Below are 19,818 nucleotides of genomic sequence, written 5' to 3'. Positions count from 1 at the left end.
TAAAAAATGTATCGATTAATTTGTATTTACTCATCCATAAGACTTTAAAGTTGACTATCGTTTCTTCCACGTGAACTTTTTTCGGGCACCAGCTTGACCGGGTTTCTTCCTTTCACGTGTTCGCGGGTCAAATGAAAGAAGTCCGGCTAAATAGAAAAATATTGATTTAAATATGCTTACGTTAAGAATCTAATATCTCGATTGTTACCCAAACGCATGCGCTCTATGGTCTCTGCGTTTACGAAAGATCTCAGGCACATGGAAATGCCAAGGCGAATCGCACCCGATTGGGCAGAAGTGCCACAGCCATCCACAGTAGCCACAACGTCAACTTTCCCTAGCATATCGCTGAATTGTAAAGGGAAAATTATCTGAAACACAAACACTTTCATTACGTTACCATTAAGACAAGAAAATAAGACACATGTTACCTGCTTTTTATCTTGTTCTCTTTGGAAAAAGTGTATGTCTGTTTCGTTAATGCTAATCACACCAGTACCCTGACCAATTACTTTCACGGTAGCATTAGAGGTCTTTCGCCGGGCATTATACGTCATGTAGGGGCGACCCGATTCATCACGCATCAACTAAGATAATACATGGAGTATCGAATACGACCTCACTTCATTACTTTCCTTGCTATAACAATGTCATTATTCAGATTAATGTTACCTCAGGAACTTGTTGTATTTCAACTTGGGCAGCTAGTTGACGTCGAAATTGCATGATGAAATCTTTCTCGATGACAGAATATGGATGTTGACTAAAGCGTTCGAACGTTTTGATCAAATTCGCATACTACCAAAACGAATAAAGAAAAGGGAAAAAAAAAAACGTTATTGTGCAGTTTTCCCACTAAAAAAATCATTTATCACCTGAGCATCAGTCAATGACTCAAGAAGAACATTCTCAATTTTTTGTTTTGGTATCCATTCAGACCCAAACAGAAACCTACATCCAATGGGAAAGTAAATTTTAGATATAAATAAAGAATAAACCAACACAATTTACAATTCTGTAGGTTTTTGGTTTTGAATTCCCCTGCTTATTATTTTATCTTCATGTCTATCCAGTTGCTTAAATTTTACTGCTAAATCCTAATTTCAAACAAAAAATTTTGGTGTTCCATTATTTGACAGTAAAACTACTATGTTTTGCTTTTACATGCATGAGTGTGTAGTAATTTGGTTTTGATGTGTAGAATAAACTGTGATAGGGTCGCCCATTAACATCAAATTCTGCTGCCTTACGTTTAGGATAGATCTCATCAGGATGTTTCATCATTGGTCTTGCTCGTGGGTCAAACAGCCCAGATGGAAACAAATATCTTATAGCTTCCTGAATATTAAAGACGGTAAATAATTGAAACTTTACACACACTGTTATAAAAGTTACATCAACATCAGTTTGCGTGAAGAACTCAGGGTCTTTCCCCATCATGTTAGCCAAATGTCGTTTTCCTATGTTGTACTCATGTAATTGCTGTTTGATGAAATTGTCTACAAAGGAAAAACATTACGCCACAAAGCTTGCTGCAAATCTTTCTACGAAAATTGATACCATGGATTTTTGCACGCTCCATGTATGACTTCATAGCTTTGCTCATTTTCTTCGTATCGCTCTGTTCAAAATCCAATGCATGACCGTCTTTTGAAACTGATTCGTTGAGTTTAAGAGATCCATTTTGGAACAGAGGAGCAGAAAAAAAATATGATCGAACCTAAATAATTTGAAAATGATTGAATCTCCACGTCATTTGATAAACAAAGTTCTGTTTTTATGTACCCCCCTAAAACATTTTGAAGGAAAAACTACGAGTTCTCTTAACACTGCCATGTGTACACCGCCTGCACTATCATGTATCAAGACACTAAGAGAAGAGGACAAGAGTTATACTAAGACTGTTTGCCAGTTTGCCACATTCCCCGCGTCCGGAGTGCATTGGCCGTTGTCAAATAGCAATTTGTTTAATTTAAATTAGGAACTTAATATTCTATCGACGATTTCTGGAGAACAAAAAGTATTCGTAGCTCATTTCATTCAACGAAATTTCCAAAATAATTGTCTTTGTTAAGTTCATAATCGTCAACCTCGAAGCTTCCTTCCAAGAGTAACTGATTAGAAACACGTCTTTCCTTTTACGCGTGTAAAAATTTATATAGACATTATCGAGGTTACAGCCAAATACGTTATCATATTTGCTGTGCCCTTCGTAAAGCAGGATCCATTTGTATAATTCCTCCACCATCAACCCAGTTTTCGCCCATAATGGCTTCACTAACACGCGGAATCTTCATTGTCGGTGCCAAACGAACTCCATTTGGCACTTTCGGAGGAAAATTGGCTGGAAAAACTTGCGTTGATTTGCAAGAAACAGCAGCTAAAGCTGCCCTGTCTGCCGCCAATGTCAATCCCGAACTTGTTGATTCGGTTATCATTGGAAACGTTCTAAGTTGCTCATCAGTGGATGCACCATACATATCTAGACATGTTTCCCTCCGTTGTGGAATTCCTATTCCCACACCAGCTTTGACAAGTATTTTTATATTCTTTTCATGTTTCAAATTTTTGGTTTTTAATATATTTTGGAACTCTGTTTTATTAGTAAACAGACTGTGTGGCTCTGGATTTCAATCCCTGATTAATGGCGCACATGTATGCACTGATCTTGTATCCTAAAATAGAACATTGGCTTGAAAGTTATAATATATTGCAGGATATTTTGATGGGAGATTCTCAGATTGTCTTGGCTGGTGGATCAGATTCCATGAGTCAAGCCCCTTATGCTGTACGAAACATCCGCTTTGGAACTAAACTAGGTGTTGATATTAAGCTGGAAGACATGATGTGGGCAGCTTTAACTGATTTCCATTGCAAAACTCCTGTAAGTTAACACATTTCCCTTAAAAGTATCATGATTTTCATTTAATACAAGATAAATTTTTATGTGAGAATAAAAGTATATGGAAACTAAAGGTAGCTTTTAAATTTCAGATGGGAATTACAGCTGAGAATTTGGCAGAAAAATACAACATCACACGTGAAGATGTGGATAAATTTGCCCTCAGGTCTCAAATGAATTGGAAGAGAGCTCATGAAAATGGAAATTTTAAGTCTGAATTGGCTCCAGTAGCTCTGGAAATAAAAAAGAAACCCTTTTCTTTTGACACTGACGAACATCCGCGAGTGCAGACAACCTTGGAGATGTTGGCCAAGGTATTAAATTAATAAGTATTGTTAATATAGTTTTAAAAAAATTGTGTAGATGGTTTTTGTGTGAAAATATGTTTGATTTCTCAATACTCTATTAGTTGCCTCCGGTCTTCAAGAAAAATGGAACCGTCACTGCTGGTACTGCATCGGGCATTTGCGATGGCGCTGGGGCCATTATTTTAGCAAGTGAAGAAGCTTGCAAAACTCACAACTTGAAGCCGTTGGCTCGTCTAGTAAAAAGCAAAAAGCGACACTTGTTGAATTTTTCGTTAAATTAAAAATATTTTTCTTGTTTTTAGGTTGGGTATGGGATTGCTGGTGTTGACCCCACTATCATGGGAATCGGTCCGGCCCCTGCGATTCGTAAAGTGTTGGCCAAAGCTAATTTGCAGTTGAAGGATATCGATACAGTTGAAATCAATGAAGCTTTCGCTGCGCAAACTATCGCTTGTCAACGTGAACTCGACTTGGATCCTGAAGTTCTTAATGTTAGCGGTGGAGCAATCGCTCTTGGCCATCCACTAGGAGCATCTGGGTCGCGTATCACCGCTCATTTGGTTCACGAATTGGGGTAATTGATTGTTTCATTAGTGCGATAGCATTATAGTAATGATTTAATACCATTAACAGACGCCGCAAACTTAAATACGCTATTGGCTCAGCGTGCATCGGTGGCGGTCAAGGAATAGCCCTTCTCCTAGAGGGAATTCATTAATCGAATTCTTTTTTCTGAACAGTGCAAACATGATTGTAAACGCAATCCAGTAACAATAACAATGCAAATAAATATGGGTGAAATTATAAAAATACGCTAGAAAATGTATATTCACCCGTTATTCGGAATAATACAAAAATATTACAATTTATCACTTTTAGGAGCCAAAGATTGATATAATTTTAGCACAGCAGTTTGTACCACTTGCTGAAAACCCAAATCTTCAGGACAATCCACCTCCTTTAAATAAAAAAATTAATATCCACAGTAAAGATAAATTTATAAAATATTACCAATGCAGTAAGATCTATGTTGGCCTTTTTACCATCAACAGTAACTATAAACTTATCCCCCTTAAATACTTTAGGAACAGCTTCATCGCCAAACATATCTTGGAGCATTTCAATCAAACATTCCTATTAAAAAAACAAAACACACATTTTACTCCAATTATCCAAACATAAGCTTTGGACCTTATAACCTTAAATCGGACGTGATCAACCGTTGTGGGAAGTACAATTGTCTTTGAACCTTGAAGTGATTCGCACTTAAGAATGGCCGAAAGAACGGCGTCGGCAAACATGTCGTTCACGGAATCAGCTGCCCACTAAACGGAGAAACTGTGGATAAAGGAACGCTTGAAAAATATTGTTTACAAAACTTGTTAAACCTCTAGCGTGACGAGAGACTTGTCAACAATGACATCTATGACTGAGAAAAGACGAAAGGATTTGAGTCCCTTATCATTATGGACAACTTCGACGTCAGACGAAACATTTGACAAAACAGCCTGCAATGTCTGCAAATTTCCACTGTAGTGGATTCCCATCCTTTGAGTTACGCTGCTCACGGTCATGTCCGTGTACTCTGCGATAAAAGAAATGACAGATAAATTTAAAGTAAAACAAGCAAGCAAAAAAATTGCAATATTCATACTGGAAATATCAGATGGTGCGACAATTTGGTATTTGAAATTGCGCTTCACCAGTACCCCGGAAATGATCTGTCCCTCCACCGGCTTTTCAAATGCCAAAGATCCCATCACCTAGAAAAACAAAGTGATAAATAACAATGAATGGATAAAAAATTGACAATATTTCTTTCTACTTTGGCTGTTTTCTCTCCCTTGAAATGTAGTTCAACTGCTGCAGTGTTACGCGGATTGTAAATGCGAATCTGTGTGTCCGGGTCATGTTCATACTCTCGGATGAGCGCAGCTTTCAGTCGATTCATTTCATTGGCTTCTCCATGAACCAAAACTACGTGCGGTGGTTTCAACAAGCGAATAAATTCACTTGTTTGCTGATAGTCGGTATGGGCAGAAAAGGAGATGTAATCAACCGAAAGTTTCATTGGTAGTTTTTGCCCAGCCATGCTTGTGATATCTTCTGGTTCGGAAAGTACATGTTTCGCCAACGTTCCTTCGACGCAGTAACCTTAGCAAATAAACGGAAAAAAATCGAATGTTATAACATAGCAAGAGGCATAATTTTTTTTCTCCATATACCAGCGATGATGCAACCGTTTTTGGGATCTGTGCACCAGGCTTCAAAGAGTTCGCGCGACAGACCACTCTGCATCATACCAGGCGACGCCATAATCACACACGGGCCAACGTCTTCAAACTGATCGATACCCTAGTTGAAAAATGTAACGCAAGGAATAAGATGATAACAAATCGTAGAGTTGTCACGCAATACCTTAAGGCTCGAGATGTGTTTGAAAATGAAGGGATTGTTGATGGCTATTTGTCGCCGAATTTTTTCATTCATGGCATTGATGTAAGTCTACAAACGAAAGAATACCTTCAGTCGATCTGAAATCTATAAGGTTTTGATTTATTTACCTGATACACTGCCATGCACTTTTGGGCAAGCGATGAGGCATAGTAAATGGGAATCTCATGTAGTTCGGGATGCAGGCTCCAATATTCGTCTAGGTAGATATCACATGTAAACTGGATTGCAGATGCAAATACCCAAACAAAGCTTTCACAAAAGATACCTAGAATAAGTAGCAATTCTTGTGCTCGACCCAATGCGAAGACGGGGATGAGGCATCTGCCACCTCTGGTGACAATTTCATGAATAAGGCCTGTGAAGCGGCTTTCTCGATCCTCCCGTTTCTCATGGATGTGGGTTCCATAAGTCGATTCCTTTTTGGAAAACAAAGCGGAGGTTATAATGAAGAAATGTTGAGTAGAAAATGTCCAGATACACATTACTGTTATTAGAATGTCAGGTCGAACAGTAGGGATCTCGGCTGCCATCAAATGCCTGTCCTCCTGTCGGGAAAAATCGCCAGTGTACAGCACTTTTACACCGGCGATTTCAATCATAAACATTGCAGCGCCAAGAACGTGGCCTGCATTATAGGCCCAGAAACGCACTCCACCAACATCTTTTTCTTCATGGAAGTTAATAACTTCAATCTTTTCCATTGATGCCTCTAAATCAGCCTCTGTATAGAGCATTTGATCTGTGGAAATGTTGCTGACCTAGGATGCATTAATGAAGAAATAACTAAATAACTAGCACTACTAGAGTTTTTTTTTACTTTTATGTAATCAGAAAGCAACCAACGGTAAATTGCTTTAGTGGCATGTGTCATGAAACACCTTCCTTTGAATGTTGTTTTCTGTAAGAACCATGGAAGTGCTCCACAATGATCCAAGTGGAAACTATTGGAAGAATAAAAGAAGGGATTTACCCCAAAATACCTTAATTGATGTAAAAGCACTAACTGTGAAATAAGCAACAAGTCAATCTGGTCTGCTTCGATCAAATCAACGAATGGCAGTGCATCCATGCCTGATAGACCTGGATGGATTCCACAATCCAACTATAGATTTAGAAGATACAAAATTAGATAAAGGAAGACATATACATCAATCTGGGTTGATTCTATTTAACAAAAATGCGTTTGTTTACCATGATCTTCTTGCCTTTGAATTCGAGCATGATACATGATCGGCCTACTTCTTGTCCAGCACCCCTGTCATAAATAAAAAAAAAAAACGGGTGAATTATTTCAATGCAAATTAAAGCTGAATTGGAATTATTTACAATGGCCTAATCACAAGCAAATCGCTTTCTTCGACAGGGACCGGAACGTCATTTTTACGTTTAGCCGCCATGATTATGTTTCACGTATGTGTTGCCAAGTTAGTTTTAGTCCATTGTAAAGTTTGCCGGATCTTCGGATTGGGGGCTGTAAAAGTGTAAATGTCAGTGCATTATTATTTTCGTTATCAGGTTTTGCGATGAAATAGAATTCTAGAGTTTCTCAGCGGATGCCATGTTGTTGAAAACCAAAGTTTCGTACACCATTAAATAATAATATTCGGCGATTTTAGGTATTAACGAACCTCGGGCTTTGTTATTACTATTCAGTTTCAATTTTTTGTTCCTATAACTCTTGAACTTTCTCTCGGGTTGAGAAACGGCAGTATAAATAACCTATGATTATGTGTGGGAATAGAGCACCTGTGCCAAAACAAAACCACACACAGAAAAAACGTAGCAATAAATAAAACGATTGTAAAAGCCCTGGAGAAAGAAATTTATTGGTAAAATTATAAAACTAAAGCGAACTGGCACAACGCATTTTTCCCAAAATGCAAGGTTCTCAATTGTTATTTCATAACATTCGATTGAAACGTCAACCAACCGGTTCACTGTACCGCAAAATAAAGGTTATAGACGCAGGTCTATAAAGAAGCCGAGGAAGTTTCACTTGGATACCTGTAACATAATTGTTTTGTGAATCATAACTATTAACCGTACGCATTGCCCGTTATACAGGTATAGTAAGCTGTAAAGTTCGACTTCACGTAGCTTTGTATACATATATACTACGTATACATATGCTTTATTTTCATCTCTGCAGTAAAATTTAGAAAAATTTTAGTCGGTATTACGAACGCATTTTACATGGTACTTCACGCGTTACTGTTTCGTTCGCTTATGTTACAAAAGAAACCAGTGAACGTGGGCGTCACTTTGTAGTTAAGCAAAAATCAATCCTGGTCTACAAGAAAACGAGGGTATTTTTGTGGTCCATTCTAATTGCATAACAGTTATTTGCTGGTCAGTTGATCTTCCTCACTAGATTTTTGCTATTCCTCGCTCCTGTATACCGGTGAAAAGAAACCTGTTCCATTTCCCAATATTACAAATTCATCTACTTTAACACGAATGCAGCAAAAATGAAAATAAAATAATAAAAAATAAAAAAAAACGCTTGAACTGCTCAGAACTGTCTGTACGTGACAGTTGTCATGACAGTATACGACAATGTATATGTTGGCACACCTGCCCGGTTTCCTCCAGGATCAACGTCTTCCTTGCTCATCCGGAAATGGGGAAAAAAATTTGCCGATTGATTTGCTTATTTCGTTTTACATCCGTTTCCAACTTTTGAATTTTTTTTTTTTTTTTTTTTAAATCTCTTTAGCAGCATGGTGATGTCCCCATCCATGTGCGTTACCCTATACGCACCATATCTACGATGAAATCCAACTGGCTTTTGAAGCAAATAATAACAGGAATTCTTATGGATGGAAAAATAGTTCTGGCCATATGTTGTTAAGCGGATTGCCAGTTTGCCCACTTGTCGCGACACGAACACAAATCTATATAGAGTTTGCCTGCTACTGATCCGGATTATTATATACATATCTATATAGAAAACGAATAATAACAACATAAAATTCAGGGGGGAAAGTAGTGGGAGAGACACGCTAGAAGTCGCTTTACACACTTGTATTGGATCTATTTTTTCTTTGTTTCTTTTTTTTCTCATAAAAACACACATGCACAAACAAGGGAAACGTTTTTTTTTTCTTCTTTTGTTTGTGTATATTGATATTTATTATTACAGCGGCAGACGATCTATAAGGATCCAACGGCCTTTGTGCTGTACCATATGCCTGTTAAATATATCTCGTTTTTTTTTCTTTTTATTAATTATTACAGACAACAAAACTTTAAAAAAAAAGAGGAAACATTGAAAGCACATTATCGTTTTCCACTATAAGTAATAATAATCCAGTATATGAATCTGTATATCAACAAAAGGGCGGAGATAAAATAGACGATTTTAAATAATAAATTTTTACGAAGTCAAATCATTAGAAAAAAACAAAACACTATCTCGTCTTTGTCATTGAGACTAGTATGCAAAGTGTCGAAAGAAACCACGAAGAAATGTCGACTGCTGAGCTGGACCGCCCACCAACGGCCAATTGAGTCTTGGCTGACGCATGTTTATTGACTGCTAATCGTTTAGTTGACGACTCATCCTTGGATTTCTCTGCTGTATTGCACAACAGCTTTATTTTATAAACTAATAATAATAAGTGTTTATTATACTTACCATCCCAGGTGCTGCTAAGTTGCTCTTTGCCTCCGCCAAGTCCATCTTGCTGGTCAGCTTCTGAATAAACTTCATTGCCATCGTCAGCCACTGGATGGATTTCTAAATTACATTCAAAAATGATTTCATTCTCAACAAAACATTCGAAAAAAAATAAAATAAAATAAGGTTAAATTACGGTAAAGTCGGACGACGGAATCGGCGATGCCCAGTGTATTGCGACAGACGCACTGATAAGCCATAAAATCTTCTCGTTCCAGGTGTAGAAAAACGAGCTGCATCGAGACCTTGTAGTGGTTCGTTTCTCGCTTTTCCTCGCGATGTTTGACACCTAATAAATAATAAATTTTAGCTTCGCTCAAACTTCTCAGGGTTCATCACACCAACGGTGAAAGTTATACTAAGTCAGCAGGTTCCATTCACACGACCCCGATCCCATAAGTTCTACTAAGCCAATAGTTGCAATGTTATTTTCGCTAAGAAAAATACATTCGAAACGACTTTTCGGATTCAATGTGCGCACAAAATCAATCAAGGTTGACGATCAACGTCAAGCGGAATTTTTATACGAAAGGTATATATACGTTACCGTTGACGACGACATCTCCGGTACTGTGTCGAAGCCAGTAGACCACCGGCTTGGGGAATGACTCGCAATGGCACTCTAATGTGATGTTAATGTCGCCTTGCCTTGCTCCGACCAGCTGATTGGTAGCCGTTACGCTCGGTGGAACTAACGATTTGAAAAGAAAAAGGGAAAATAAAAAGAAGGGGATAGAAAACGTAAAGCCAATGGATCATTAACGTTTCTGGCTGTTACTTCTCGAATGTACAGGTATAGCTCTATATATTGGGTTGTGTGCGTGTATGTCAGAGTGGTGCGTGAGTTGAAAAAAAAAAAACCCAAAAAAGGGGAAATGAAAATACGACATAGTCACGTTCAATCGATGAGGTGAAAACACAGATTTTTTTTTTCCAGCTGATGGTCTATAGCGTCATCGACCCCAGTTAGATATATACCCAATACACAGAGCTGTAAATATACAGGTAGAAATTTTCAACTTACATTGGACTCGGAGCATAAATCTTTTGGACACGCTGGGAGGTACTCCGTTCGAAGCTAGAAGTGAAACATTTTTTTTTTTTAAATAGAAACAAAACAAAATGTGATAAATAAATTACATCCAGAAAGCTTTTTTCTTATGTTACATAATCAATATGGTGGATTTTTACCGATGCAAAGGTAAGCGCCGATATGCTGGCGGGGAATTCGGGTCAAGTGGAGTACCGATCCTTCCACAGTTAAAGCTGAAATCCATCAACGTCAATTATTATTTCAAAACAACATCAGAAATATTTAAAAAAAAAAGGCAACCGTGATTTTGAATAGGCCTGCCATCTTCACGACGCCAAGTGATGACAGGAAGTGGATGACCGGTAGCACTGCATCGTAGCGTCGTATTTTGACCTTCGGTCACCATGACGTCACCACTACTTTCGCTGTCGACGATATCAGGCGGAACTGAAAACAAACAAAAAAATTTTTCTCGGCATTTCAATTATTGTCCGTTGATATCAAAGGAAACGATTCCCGATTGAAAAAGGGGGAAATCGACTTTCCACTAGCGACACGTTGTGCGGTGAATAACTAATCAAAACAAAAATGTGAATTTTGAAACAAAGCTCTCAAAGCTCTCTCCCCACCCCTTTGATAGCGATTGATCCTCTTATTACCCGCCATAGAAAAATCCAGAGATAAATTAGCCTTGATCGAAAGCTCTTTTTAAATTGGCCACAACCTAACATTTAAAAAACAAAACATGATACCTGTCACGCTGAGGTAAGCCGTGTGGCTCGTCATGGGTTCCGTGTTCAACTGGCACATCTAAACAAAACAACAACAAAAAAGGGTTTCAACAATTAATTGTATTGCAATAATAAAAAAAAAAACGGACAATCCGATTGACCCACATATAATCCGGCGTCGGATGACTGCACATCACGGATAATTAACTGCCAAGTCTTGTGGATGCTCCCGCTGGACGGTCTTCTATGCGGAGTCTCTGGCTGCACGGTAGATACCTCCACGGCTGGAGGCGATTGTAACAAGAAACTCTTGTTCTTTTGATGATGATTGCTGTGTGGATGCTGCTGATGAGGATGATGCAGGTAATAAGGATAGTCGACGCTAGCGTCTGTCATGTGTCTGACGGAGATGCGCTGGCTACGCGTGATCACCACGTCGTCGATCGTCAGGATCGTTTGCGTGTCCACTCGCACCCACGCCACCTATTATCGTAATTACAATTTTTTAATCCTTTTTAATTAAATTACCTTTAATTATATTGAGGGAGGGAAACTAATGAAACCCAAATTCATGTGTTTTCTTGATCTGTTTATGATTTTGTTTGAAAGGATTTGAAAATCAAAGAGGGGGAGGAAGACATCGTAACGAGTAAAACATGAGAAGTTTAATACTTAAAGACATTGTCGTTCAAAGCCTTTGGCTCGTCCCCCTCAACTTGAAAAATGGAAATTAGACACGCTAAAGGAGGTACTTGGGCGGGATTCAAATCAAAACAACTTAATGGCTAAACTTTGAAACATTACATCAAGGATTTTTCACATGAAAAACGTACCTTGAAATTGCCGAGATTGTAGATGACACACGAGAGGGTAGCTTCACGACCGACGGGTACCGTAGCATTTTCAATCTCTTTGGCGAATGTCGGCACTTCTGAATTCAATCAAACGTTATGAAACGCAAAATAACGTTCATCGAGTATGTAAATAAGCAAGTACATTTTGCCAGTAGCGCAAGATATATAAGTATTCGAGAGTTCGGTCATTAGGATCCATGATTTATTCACGTTATATAGCTCTAGAAATTCAGTATAGCAAGAGACTAATGGTTTCTCTATTTATAAATCATTTTGGCCGCACGTTATTTTCTTCTAACACATTTCAAAATCTCCTAGCTGATCAATAAAATTGTGAAGGAAAACGGAAGAGACATGTATAAACAAGTGGAGCGAGTTCCACTCCAAATCAAAAGAATCCCCTTTTTCTTTTCCAGGAACAAACTAATCATACTAATGGATTAATCCAATCTCTACGATTTATTAAAATGATTTTTCTTCAATTTGCGGGGGCAAAAACTTAAGATTCGTCGTTTGTTTTATCAAAACTTTGGTACAGACGTCACAATTGCCCGAAAGAAGATTGCTTCCACGTTCTCACCCAATTCGATCAACTCAATTTCCTGCGGCCAGGCAATACTAGAAAAATAAAAACAGTTTGAGTACCTCCTTCCCCCCTTTTTTTTTTTGACCGATAAATGGGAAGACTCACGTCCGATAGCAATGACAGTCATCCCGAGTGATCCAGGTGGACCAATAAACATACAACACTCAATCAAGAAACGAGTTTCGAAATGGAGAGAAAACATTGACGAAAAATAGTTCTAATCGAATTTTCGGTGGTCTACTGTTTGTTTTCGGCCCATCTGTCAATATCTATAAGAAAAATAAGAGACACAATCCATCAACTGGCCGCGCGCAAAATAAGAGATGACGCGGTGGATCTAAAGAGAAGCCATCGGCTGACCGTTTTTCATTTCCGTCTGAGAAGGGAGGCGGAAGTCGTACAAGTTGTTTCCCCTCCCCACTCGTTCCCCAAAAAAGAAACAAGAAGACGTCAGAAAAAAAAACGCCACCTACAAGTCTTTTAAATAATTCTTGACTTATGTTTCCTCAATGGGAAAGAAGACCCACATAACCGATTAGATCGTGACGATATATATACACAACAACAACAGACGAATATAGGCGTTACTCTCTGATTTTCAGTTGTACAATATGCACGTGAACTGGAAAAAAAAAAAAGCTTTCTGGTTTATCGCCGCTCCTAATGGGATTTGTCCATATTGGACACGTTGGGAAAAAAAGAAAATACAAGAGATGAGGTTTGTGACAAGACAAATCTTTTAAAGTTTTGTTTTCTTCTCTTTGTGTCTCTTGTGTTGTACGGGGGAAATTGGGCGCGGGCTATTTGAAATCGAAGAATTATTGAATTCGACTTTTCCTTTCGGCGGATCGATCCGGCAAATAGACGTTGAAACACACGTGAAATGATGTGGGATTGTCTTTCCATCTCGAAGTAATACAAATCTTGCATCCTGCAAGATCTGCTGGATCAAACGAGTCTCACGCGTCTCTCAATCCTCGTACATTTTTTTTTTCTAGTCGTATCTAATAGAATAAAAAAAGGGAATTCATCTTGATGACTTCTTCCGCTAGACGTACGTCATTGACAGAAAAGATCTGCTTTAGATATCGGCTCACACAGAGAACGAGAAAATAAAAAGAACCGATCCATCTTACTGCAAGTGACAATTGAAAATAAGTTGGCGCCTGTATCGAATGTCTCACTCTGCTAAGAAATCACACAGAAATGAAAAGAGGATATTATTTATATACAAAAAAAAGGACACTATTATCAACTGTAAAGGCTTTCCCGAGAAATGCGATAACTTTCTTCAACTGTCGGCACACTTTCACGAAATTCATCCCCTTCGTTTTTCAATCTAAAGCTCTGCGTGAATGATCGGGATGAATAGAAAAAAGAAAACTACTTCAAGTTTGTTTTTCCTTATAGCGAAAGTCAAGTGAACTCAACAACGAAAGTAGTTCCTATTTAAAAGACTTCCTGCGTACATTTTTCTCCCCCCGTTTTTAGACCGGAAGGAATGCAATTCGACACTTTCAAACCGCATTTTTTTTTTTTACTAGAAAACAAACGTGCGTTCGTGAATGTTTTTAGGTGAATAGTTGTGTGGCGCTAATTACTTGTTTGAACGGAAAAATGAATGATGGACCACCATGCCATGTGTCTTGACTACATACCGTTGCGGAAATACCGGAAGTCATCGACGGATGAAGCAGTTGCATCCAGACAGAGCCATCCGGCGGTAATAATCAGCCAGGAAGAACGGTACACAATTTTCATCCAATAATCCATTGGAGATTTTTAAAAGAAGAGAAGAGTCGATTAAACCCACGTTGAATTTTATAGCTCTAAAAAAAACAATGTTATGACATGTGACACTTTTGGGGATGAACTTTTCAAAAATCACAATGTCACTGAAACGTGCACGATAACTTTGCAGAATTGTTTGTCTCTCGTTAGTAAAGTTGTTTAGCAATTCGAATAAAAAGAACAAAGTTTCTACACGGTGGTATAAAAAATAATAATAAAAAAAAGTTCTTTGCCCGATTTTAAGTACAGAGTTGCTCGAACCGAGTTGGGATTCAAACTGAGCCCGTGCTTCCAACCGGTGTCCTGGTTTTATCTATTAGCCCACTCCCTCCTTTTTTTTTCCCTTTCCCCCTTGGTTCTCCACCCCTTCTTATCCCGCGTGACAGGCGCACTATGGTAAATCCCAAAAAAGGAATATATATTATATTTTAATTGCGGGGTTGTCGCACTAGAAAAATGACGTATTTTTTGAAAATTATTTAAATTTGTAATGTCCTTCAGTATGGCCAGAAAATCGAGGGGCTGGGTTAGGAAAACGATGGCCTTGGAGTTTGCTGAAACGTTCCCTTCCCTCCAAAATTGATGTTTTTCATGGTGGAAAAACAAGCAAAAATGTGCTTCATTTAAATATTTATTCAAAGTCTAGATTTTCAAAACTAGAACAAAGAGATGACGCATCAAAACTCAATTTGCAGACACATAACTAAATAAGAAAATACATTTCGTGTCTGGATATGATGAACGTCTTATTCTTTCTAAATAAAATTCGATCCATCCAATCAACCATGATCACGTCATGTTGCCGGATAATCATTTAACCAAAGCATCTTACGACCAACGACTTATCTGATGGACAAAATTCATCATGGAACAATAATCCGCCTTAGAAGAAAATCAAAAAGTAAATTACCTACAACATTCCATAGCTCTTTTTATGACGTCATAAACTTAATAAAAAAAATATATATATCCAGAGATTTATTTAGTTAACTTGTAATGGTTACCCAACTAAAGTTACCGGCTGATTGCCAACTAACAGAATCCGTAACGAGATGGATCACCAGAGAGAAAGGGGCAATGCGAACCCCAGGATTATAATCTTTCCTTCCATGGAGACAACTGTGCCTGTAATGGACATTGATGTGTAAGGTGATGTGGTTAATTGACTGTAATCGTAATCGAATGTACGTCACACTGGGTGCCTATCCTTTATATGCAATTGAAAAAAACAGATATCTGGCACCATTAATTCATTAAAAAATAGGGAAATTTTGGACTGAAAATAATACGTTCCAAAATGTCTTACTCTTGATTCTCTTGATTCGGTGTTAAGGCCAATTTTTTTTTTTTCGTGAACTTAAGAACGACGTGTACAGTGACACATAATGTCCTGAGCGTTGGTATCATTTCGATCGATTATTGATCATGGGCGTAGGAAAAGAGGAAAGTTGAACTAGAAAAAAAGAAAGTCTTTGATTGATCCCAAGTCAAAAAGGTCACCCATTGATTACCTTCTAGTCCGTGTGCTTCACAATAGACAGATCAGCACGGTGTGTCACTTGTCTGTGTATGTATACCTTCAGACTTTAATTTATTTTTTCTAATGCCCATCCGATCGTACAAACTAGCACCTGGCCGATTCACATAATCGACTGTTGTCGTGTTTCGGGAGCCACCCTTTCTATATGCAATTCAAAAAGAAATGCCCAGGAGGGGTGCCCCTTCTGGGCTTTTTATTTTCCAGGTGATCAAGAAGAAGAAAAAAAACAAATCCTCACGCTCAACTAATGCCGTCAAAACTAGAACCCAGTTGTAGAAAAAATTACAAAAAAAAGATAGTATATTGTTATACATATGAAATATTATATCGTACTCTTGTGTTTTTTTTATCGATTAATAACAAGGAATAGGAATAATAATAGAACCCAAAGAGAAAAAGAGTTTTATCGATACAAGATGAGCATCAGTGTGTGGTATTTCGCCGCAATAACACAATCATCTCTTTATACCATCAAAAGCAGCAGAAAAAATAAACAAATGTCAATGTCGTGCCCCCCCCCCCAAAGAAAAACAAACAACGAAGAAAGAGAAAAAAAAAATCTATTTTGTGTTGGGTGTGTAATCTTGACGACGCGGCTGCAAGTGTCACACCCAATGTTCTATCTTTGAAACAGCTTCGTCTTTATATGTACGCACAGACGATCGGATTTTCTCTTCCTACACCCATCTGTTCCGCACGCCATATAATCTCTGCGTGTCTGTGAGTGTCAGTTGAGCCGGAAGGAGGGGAAAAAAAAGAATGGCTGGAACACAGGGGATCCCCGTATCCGATTTGTTTCTTTTTCTTCATTGCACACATTTTATAACTGTACAGACTCTCGTCACGATCGCTCCTCATGGGCGACGGATAATGCTTTCTCCATCATCTTCTTTTCTTGACGGTGACAATGGCATTACGCTTGATCGCCTCCGATGACCTCAATCGATCCTCTGGCATTTCTCCGATATAGCCACAAAAAGGTCTATATGTTTAACGAACAAGAGTTTAGGAGAATGTTTTTTTTTTTTCTTTCGTAAATTGAAACGTAAAAAAAAAATAAATAAATAAATGGATGGGGTTTCATTTGAACTGTCCGTTCACCTCGAAGAAGCCTTTGATTTTCTTCAAACCTATTTCCCTTTCTTGTTGTCTTTGAGTTCTCATTTACTGCATAAAAATCGAAGATTATTTCAAAAAAAAAAAAATGTTTTCTAGTTAAACCATCGAGAGTCAAATAGTTGCCCAGGTAATGAGACACACAGGTAATCCGTGTAATTAGAACATCACGCGTGAATGCTTCATCCGTTGGCCTTTGAAATAAACAAGATGTTTCTGTTTTCATTTTTTTTTTTGCTGGACGACAGCGATATAGCTCCCAAAGTCTTAAAAGTCTCTTTCTTTTTAAATAATAATAATTCAAGTCCTGGGACAGACATAAGCTCCCCTGGACAGAAGGCGGATCTTCAACAGAGTCATCAGTTTTCTTTTTTTTCCGTGTGGGATTTGTTGGTCGCGTCATGACAACCGACGATGCTATACACAAGCTGTAGCCACAACGTTAATTAGTCCGTCTACTACTTTTCCGGACCTAGAAAGTTGTCCTACTAGAATAAAGTTGCGACGCTAAGTAGAAACACAACTGACTGCGGTTATAAGCCACGGGTTTCCGCCTTCTTGATATATTGATATATGTACATGTAGTTGAGAACTGCACAGACTATAAGGTCCAGGATATATATATACATATACACACACAGTTGAGATACACAATCGCGCGGGGAGAGAGAGAGAGAGAGTCTACTATAAAATATATTTTCAATGTTTGTAGCCGATCACTTGTTTGCGTGACTTGAAACTTTTATTCCCTTTTCTCTGGCTGGTCTAAACCAAAAAGTCTAGACTGCATATATATCCTCTTGCTGGTATTATTGTTTTCCACCTTATAGTACATTAATCGAATGTTGGGCGTCCTTGTCGTGTAGTCAAGTTTCCCTTTTTTTTTTTGTTGTTGTTGAAATTTTACTGTGTGTACGATTTGTTGGGCATCTTTTTTCTTGGGTTGGTGAAGTTTGACTCCCTGTATATACGTAGTATAACATCAATCCATGCAAATCGGAATGACTGCAGTATGGTGGGCACGCTCGACTGTTGTATCAGTGTGTGTGTGTGTGTTTTTTGCATATTTATTTCAATTCAACTGGGTATATGTGACCCAAATTATATTGCAGTTCCAGAGGGTCAACTGTTGAAATACGTACGATGAGTTAATAATTAAGTCATGTGCGAAATTCGAAGTAGTCAATGTTATCGATTTCTTAAAATTAATTTAGCAAATTGTCTCGGTTAGAATATTGTATTGGCTAAATTCATTTCATTTCTAATTCATGATGCTTAGTTCCGTGTTTTACCATCTATGCAGAAATCGAATACGTCTTGATTAACTCCAATTAACCGAAGAAAGCCAATATCTCTCAAACAGAAGAAGCCAGTTGGAACTAAACACGCTAAATAATGATTAGCGATTTCTTTAATTCACAAAAAAAAAAAAAATGAAGAGATAATGGCCTTATATTCGTTTTTGGCAAGTTACACGGGTATTGCTGTGTCGCTGTGAGCTGAACTTGACAACGCGGGAATAAAAAAAAACGCTTTAGATAAGGACGCGAGAATAAAAAGAAACAGACAAGACATTGTTTCTTTTTTTTTTCAGTTTGCAGCACAAGAGTCAACAATACGTTAACGCACTCAAAGAAACGTATTCGATTGCTCCGTCTATACTTAACTAAAATCTCATAACATTTCAGCTTTGTCCTAAGCCAATTGCCGTAATGTTTCGTAAATTTCTTGTAAATTCACCAGCATTTACCTTACACCCAGCGCTACTAATTGGCTTGTTCATTTATTAAGCGTCTGCTATGTGAGAAATTTAGTTCCATTAACAGCCATCATTTAATCAAAACAATGAGAGTTGCTGGCATTATAGTCTTTCCTATAAATTAATCTCTTTGCCAGAGATAGGGACGCCACCTTTCGGAATGTTAATTCAATAAATTTCGGTTGACTTAAAAAATATAATATTTTTACGACTGAGAAGAGTTTATACCGGTGCGCCTTAGAAACGGATACTGTATCTATAAATTTGCATATGGAAATTGGACTGGAAGGACTGACTTTCCAGGGATTCAACACTATATAGATATGTACGACGCGGTTACATATTCAAATGTTTTTTTCTTTGTTTCTTGTTTTATAAAAATTCTCATCATAAAACATTTGTCTTTACACAATAGAAAACGAGGTGGAACAGTCCCACCAAAAAAAAAAAATGGAATTCAATTCCTTTTTTCCACGAGCGCATCTACAGGGAGATTGAACTCTTCCCTGGGATATTCTTTTCGTTTTGTACGCAGCAATCTGCAAAAAGATCTGAGGGATTTCCCTTCCTTTTCTTTCGTTGTCATTTCCATAAAGAGTAGAGAGGAAGGATAGGCTTGTGTATTTGTAAAACACTTTCAAATTTTTATTTATTTATTTTTTTGAAAAGTCAGATGCGCTGGATATAATCCCGCCTCAATCGAATACATTTGCCGAGCTGCGACAAGCCCGAACCAGTTCCCGTAAATCACATCATTTTTTTATTTTTTGGCTGGCCTTTCGGTTGTGTTGCATCTTTCATGCCCTCAGCGCCATCTGATGCAGTTTCCCGTGGGCGACGAATTGTCCCAATAACGTGATGTGTTGCGACACTCTTCTATTCCTCCCCTTCCAAAACAAGAAATACTTTATCTTGTTTCTATTCTATTTTGATGTTTTCGCTGCTTTCAAGAAAGAAACAAAAAAAAAAAAAAGTTTTACGATTAGAACTTTTGGCTCCGATTGAAACAAAATACCTTTTTTGCGCGATCGATTTTGGAAGAACAAAAACAATGGGGGGAAG

At 38.0% G+C, this 19,818-nt stretch overlaps 4 protein-coding genes and 1 long non-coding RNA gene across 8 annotated transcripts; 1 reads left to right on the top strand and 4 right to left on the bottom strand.

The window, feature by feature from the left end:
• Positions 1-4: 4 nt before the first annotated feature.
• Positions 5-1,943, bottom strand: LOC116923983 (28S ribosomal protein S9, mitochondrial). 2 transcript variants are annotated; one of them, XM_032930508.2, is made up of 10 exons: positions 1,786-1,943; positions 1,561-1,720; positions 1,396-1,499; positions 1,165-1,338; positions 1,012-1,097; positions 876-951; positions 673-798; positions 432-587; positions 209-371; positions 5-146 (listed from the first exon to the last, which is right to left on the bottom strand). In XM_032930508.2, exons 1-10 carry the CDS (start codon positions 1,834-1,836, stop codon positions 55-57), a joined length of 1,188 nt encoding a protein of 395 aa, XP_032786399.2. In that variant the 5' UTR covers positions 1,837-1,943; the 3' UTR covers positions 5-54. The 2 variants fall into 2 exon arrangements, with proteins under 2 accessions (XP_032786399.2, XP_045030082.1); XM_045174147.1 differs by having other exon boundaries at positions 209-337.
• Positions 1,944-2,139: 196 nt separating this feature from the next.
• LOC116923473 (3-ketoacyl-CoA thiolase, mitochondrial) lies at positions 2,140-4,079 on the top strand. Its single transcript, XM_032929952.2, has 7 exons — positions 2,140-2,536; positions 2,606-2,655; positions 2,717-2,884; positions 2,995-3,216; positions 3,312-3,446; positions 3,513-3,784; positions 3,844-4,079. The coding sequence occupies exons 1-7, from the start codon at positions 2,269-2,271 to the stop codon at positions 3,926-3,928; spliced, it is 1,200 nt and encodes a 399-aa protein (XP_032785843.2). The 5' UTR covers positions 2,140-2,268; the 3' UTR covers positions 3,929-4,079.
• LOC123472514 (cleavage and polyadenylation specificity factor 73-like) lies at positions 4,021-7,147 on the bottom strand. Its single transcript, XM_045174124.1, has 15 exons — positions 6,994-7,147; positions 6,859-6,922; positions 6,672-6,769; positions 6,485-6,608; positions 6,153-6,425; positions 5,933-6,083; positions 5,775-5,863; positions 5,629-5,715; positions 5,436-5,565; positions 5,036-5,364; positions 4,865-4,973; positions 4,599-4,795; positions 4,410-4,535; positions 4,222-4,344; positions 4,021-4,168 (listed from the first exon to the last, which is right to left on the bottom strand). The coding sequence occupies exons 1-15, from the start codon at positions 7,062-7,064 to the stop codon at positions 4,070-4,072; spliced, it is 2,070 nt and encodes a 689-aa protein (XP_045030059.1). The 5' UTR covers positions 7,065-7,147; the 3' UTR covers positions 4,021-4,069.
• Positions 7,148-8,921: 1,774 nt separating this feature from the next.
• LOC123472515 (neurotrimin-like) lies at positions 8,922-14,629 on the bottom strand. Of its 3 annotated transcripts, none has more exons than XM_045174127.1 (11): positions 14,209-14,629; positions 11,944-12,041; positions 11,276-11,593; positions 11,132-11,189; positions 10,680-10,826; positions 10,538-10,612; positions 10,371-10,424; positions 9,894-10,037; positions 9,483-9,635; positions 9,305-9,406; positions 8,922-9,244 (listed from the first exon to the last, which is right to left on the bottom strand). In XM_045174127.1, exons 1-11 carry the CDS (start codon positions 14,321-14,323, stop codon positions 9,078-9,080), a joined length of 1,431 nt encoding a protein of 476 aa, XP_045030062.1. In that variant the 5' UTR covers positions 14,324-14,629; the 3' UTR covers positions 8,922-9,077. The 3 variants fall into 3 exon arrangements, with proteins under 3 accessions (XP_045030062.1, XP_045030064.1, XP_045030063.1); XM_045174129.1 differs by having other exon boundaries at positions 8,922-9,241; XM_045174128.1 differs by having other exon boundaries at positions 11,944-12,038.
• A 4,725-nt stretch (positions 14,630-19,354) lies between these two features.
• On the bottom strand, positions 19,355-19,815 carry LOC123472526. Its single transcript, XR_006646973.1, has 2 exons — positions 19,772-19,815; positions 19,355-19,696 (listed from the first exon to the last, which is right to left on the bottom strand). It is a non-coding gene; the product is annotated as an uncharacterized LOC123472526 (long non-coding RNA).
• Positions 19,816-19,818: the final 3 nt, after the last annotated feature.

The sequence above is a fragment of the Daphnia magna genome, linkage group LG5, assembly GCF_020631705.1.
Source record: "Daphnia magna isolate NIES linkage group LG5, ASM2063170v1.1, whole genome shotgun sequence".
NCBI classification, from domain to species: Eukaryota; Metazoa; Arthropoda; class Branchiopoda; order Diplostraca; family Daphniidae; genus Daphnia; species Daphnia magna.
The sequence above is the reverse complement of the archived record's forward strand: the minus strand, read 5'-3'. Positions and strand labels throughout refer to the sequence as shown.

Coding starts and splice junctions, on each gene's coding strand:
- LOC116923983 (XM_032930508.2), bottom strand. CDS start 1,836: ATGGCAGTGTTAAGAGAACTCGTAGTTTTTCCTTCAAAATGTTTTAGG. Junction 1,721..1,785: donor CTTCAAAATGTTTTAGGGGG/GTACATAAAAAC, acceptor CAAATTATTTAG/GTTCGATCATATTTTTTTTC. Junction 1,098..1,164: donor ATTACTACACACTCATGCAT/GTAAAAGCAAAA, acceptor GTTTGAAATTAG/GATTTAGCAGTAAAATTTAA.
- LOC116923473 (XM_032929952.2), top strand. CDS start 2,269: ATGGCTTCACTAACACGCGGAATCTTCATTGTCGGTGCCAAACGAACT. Junction 2,885..2,994: donor ATTTCCATTGCAAAACTCCT/GTAAGTTAACAC, acceptor TTTAAATTTCAG/ATGGGAATTACAGCTGAGAA. Junction 3,217..3,311: donor CCTTGGAGATGTTGGCCAAG/GTATTAAATTAA, acceptor ATACTCTATTAG/TTGCCTCCGGTCTTCAAGAA.
- LOC123472514 (XM_045174124.1), bottom strand. CDS start 7,064: ATGGCGGCTAAACGTAAAAATGACGTTCCGGTCCCTGTCGAAGAAAGC. Junction 6,426..6,484: donor TGCTTTCTGATTACATAAAA/GTAAAAAAAAAC, acceptor AATGCATCCTAG/GTCAGCAACATTTCCACAGA. Junction 4,536..4,598: donor AGTCTCTCGTCACGCTAGAG/GTTTAACAAGTT, acceptor TTCTCCGTTTAG/TGGGCAGCTGATTCCGTGAA.
- LOC123472515 (XM_045174127.1), bottom strand. CDS start 14,323: ATGGATTATTGGATGAAAATTGTGTACCGTTCTTCCTGGCTGATTATT. Junction 10,827..11,131: donor GGCTTACCTCAGCGTGACAG/GTATCATGTTTT, acceptor GTTTGTTTTCAG/TTCCGCCTGATATCGTCGAC. Junction 10,425..10,537: donor CGGCGCTTACCTTTGCATCG/GTAAAAATCCAC, acceptor TTTCACTTCTAG/CTTCGAACGGAGTACCTCCC.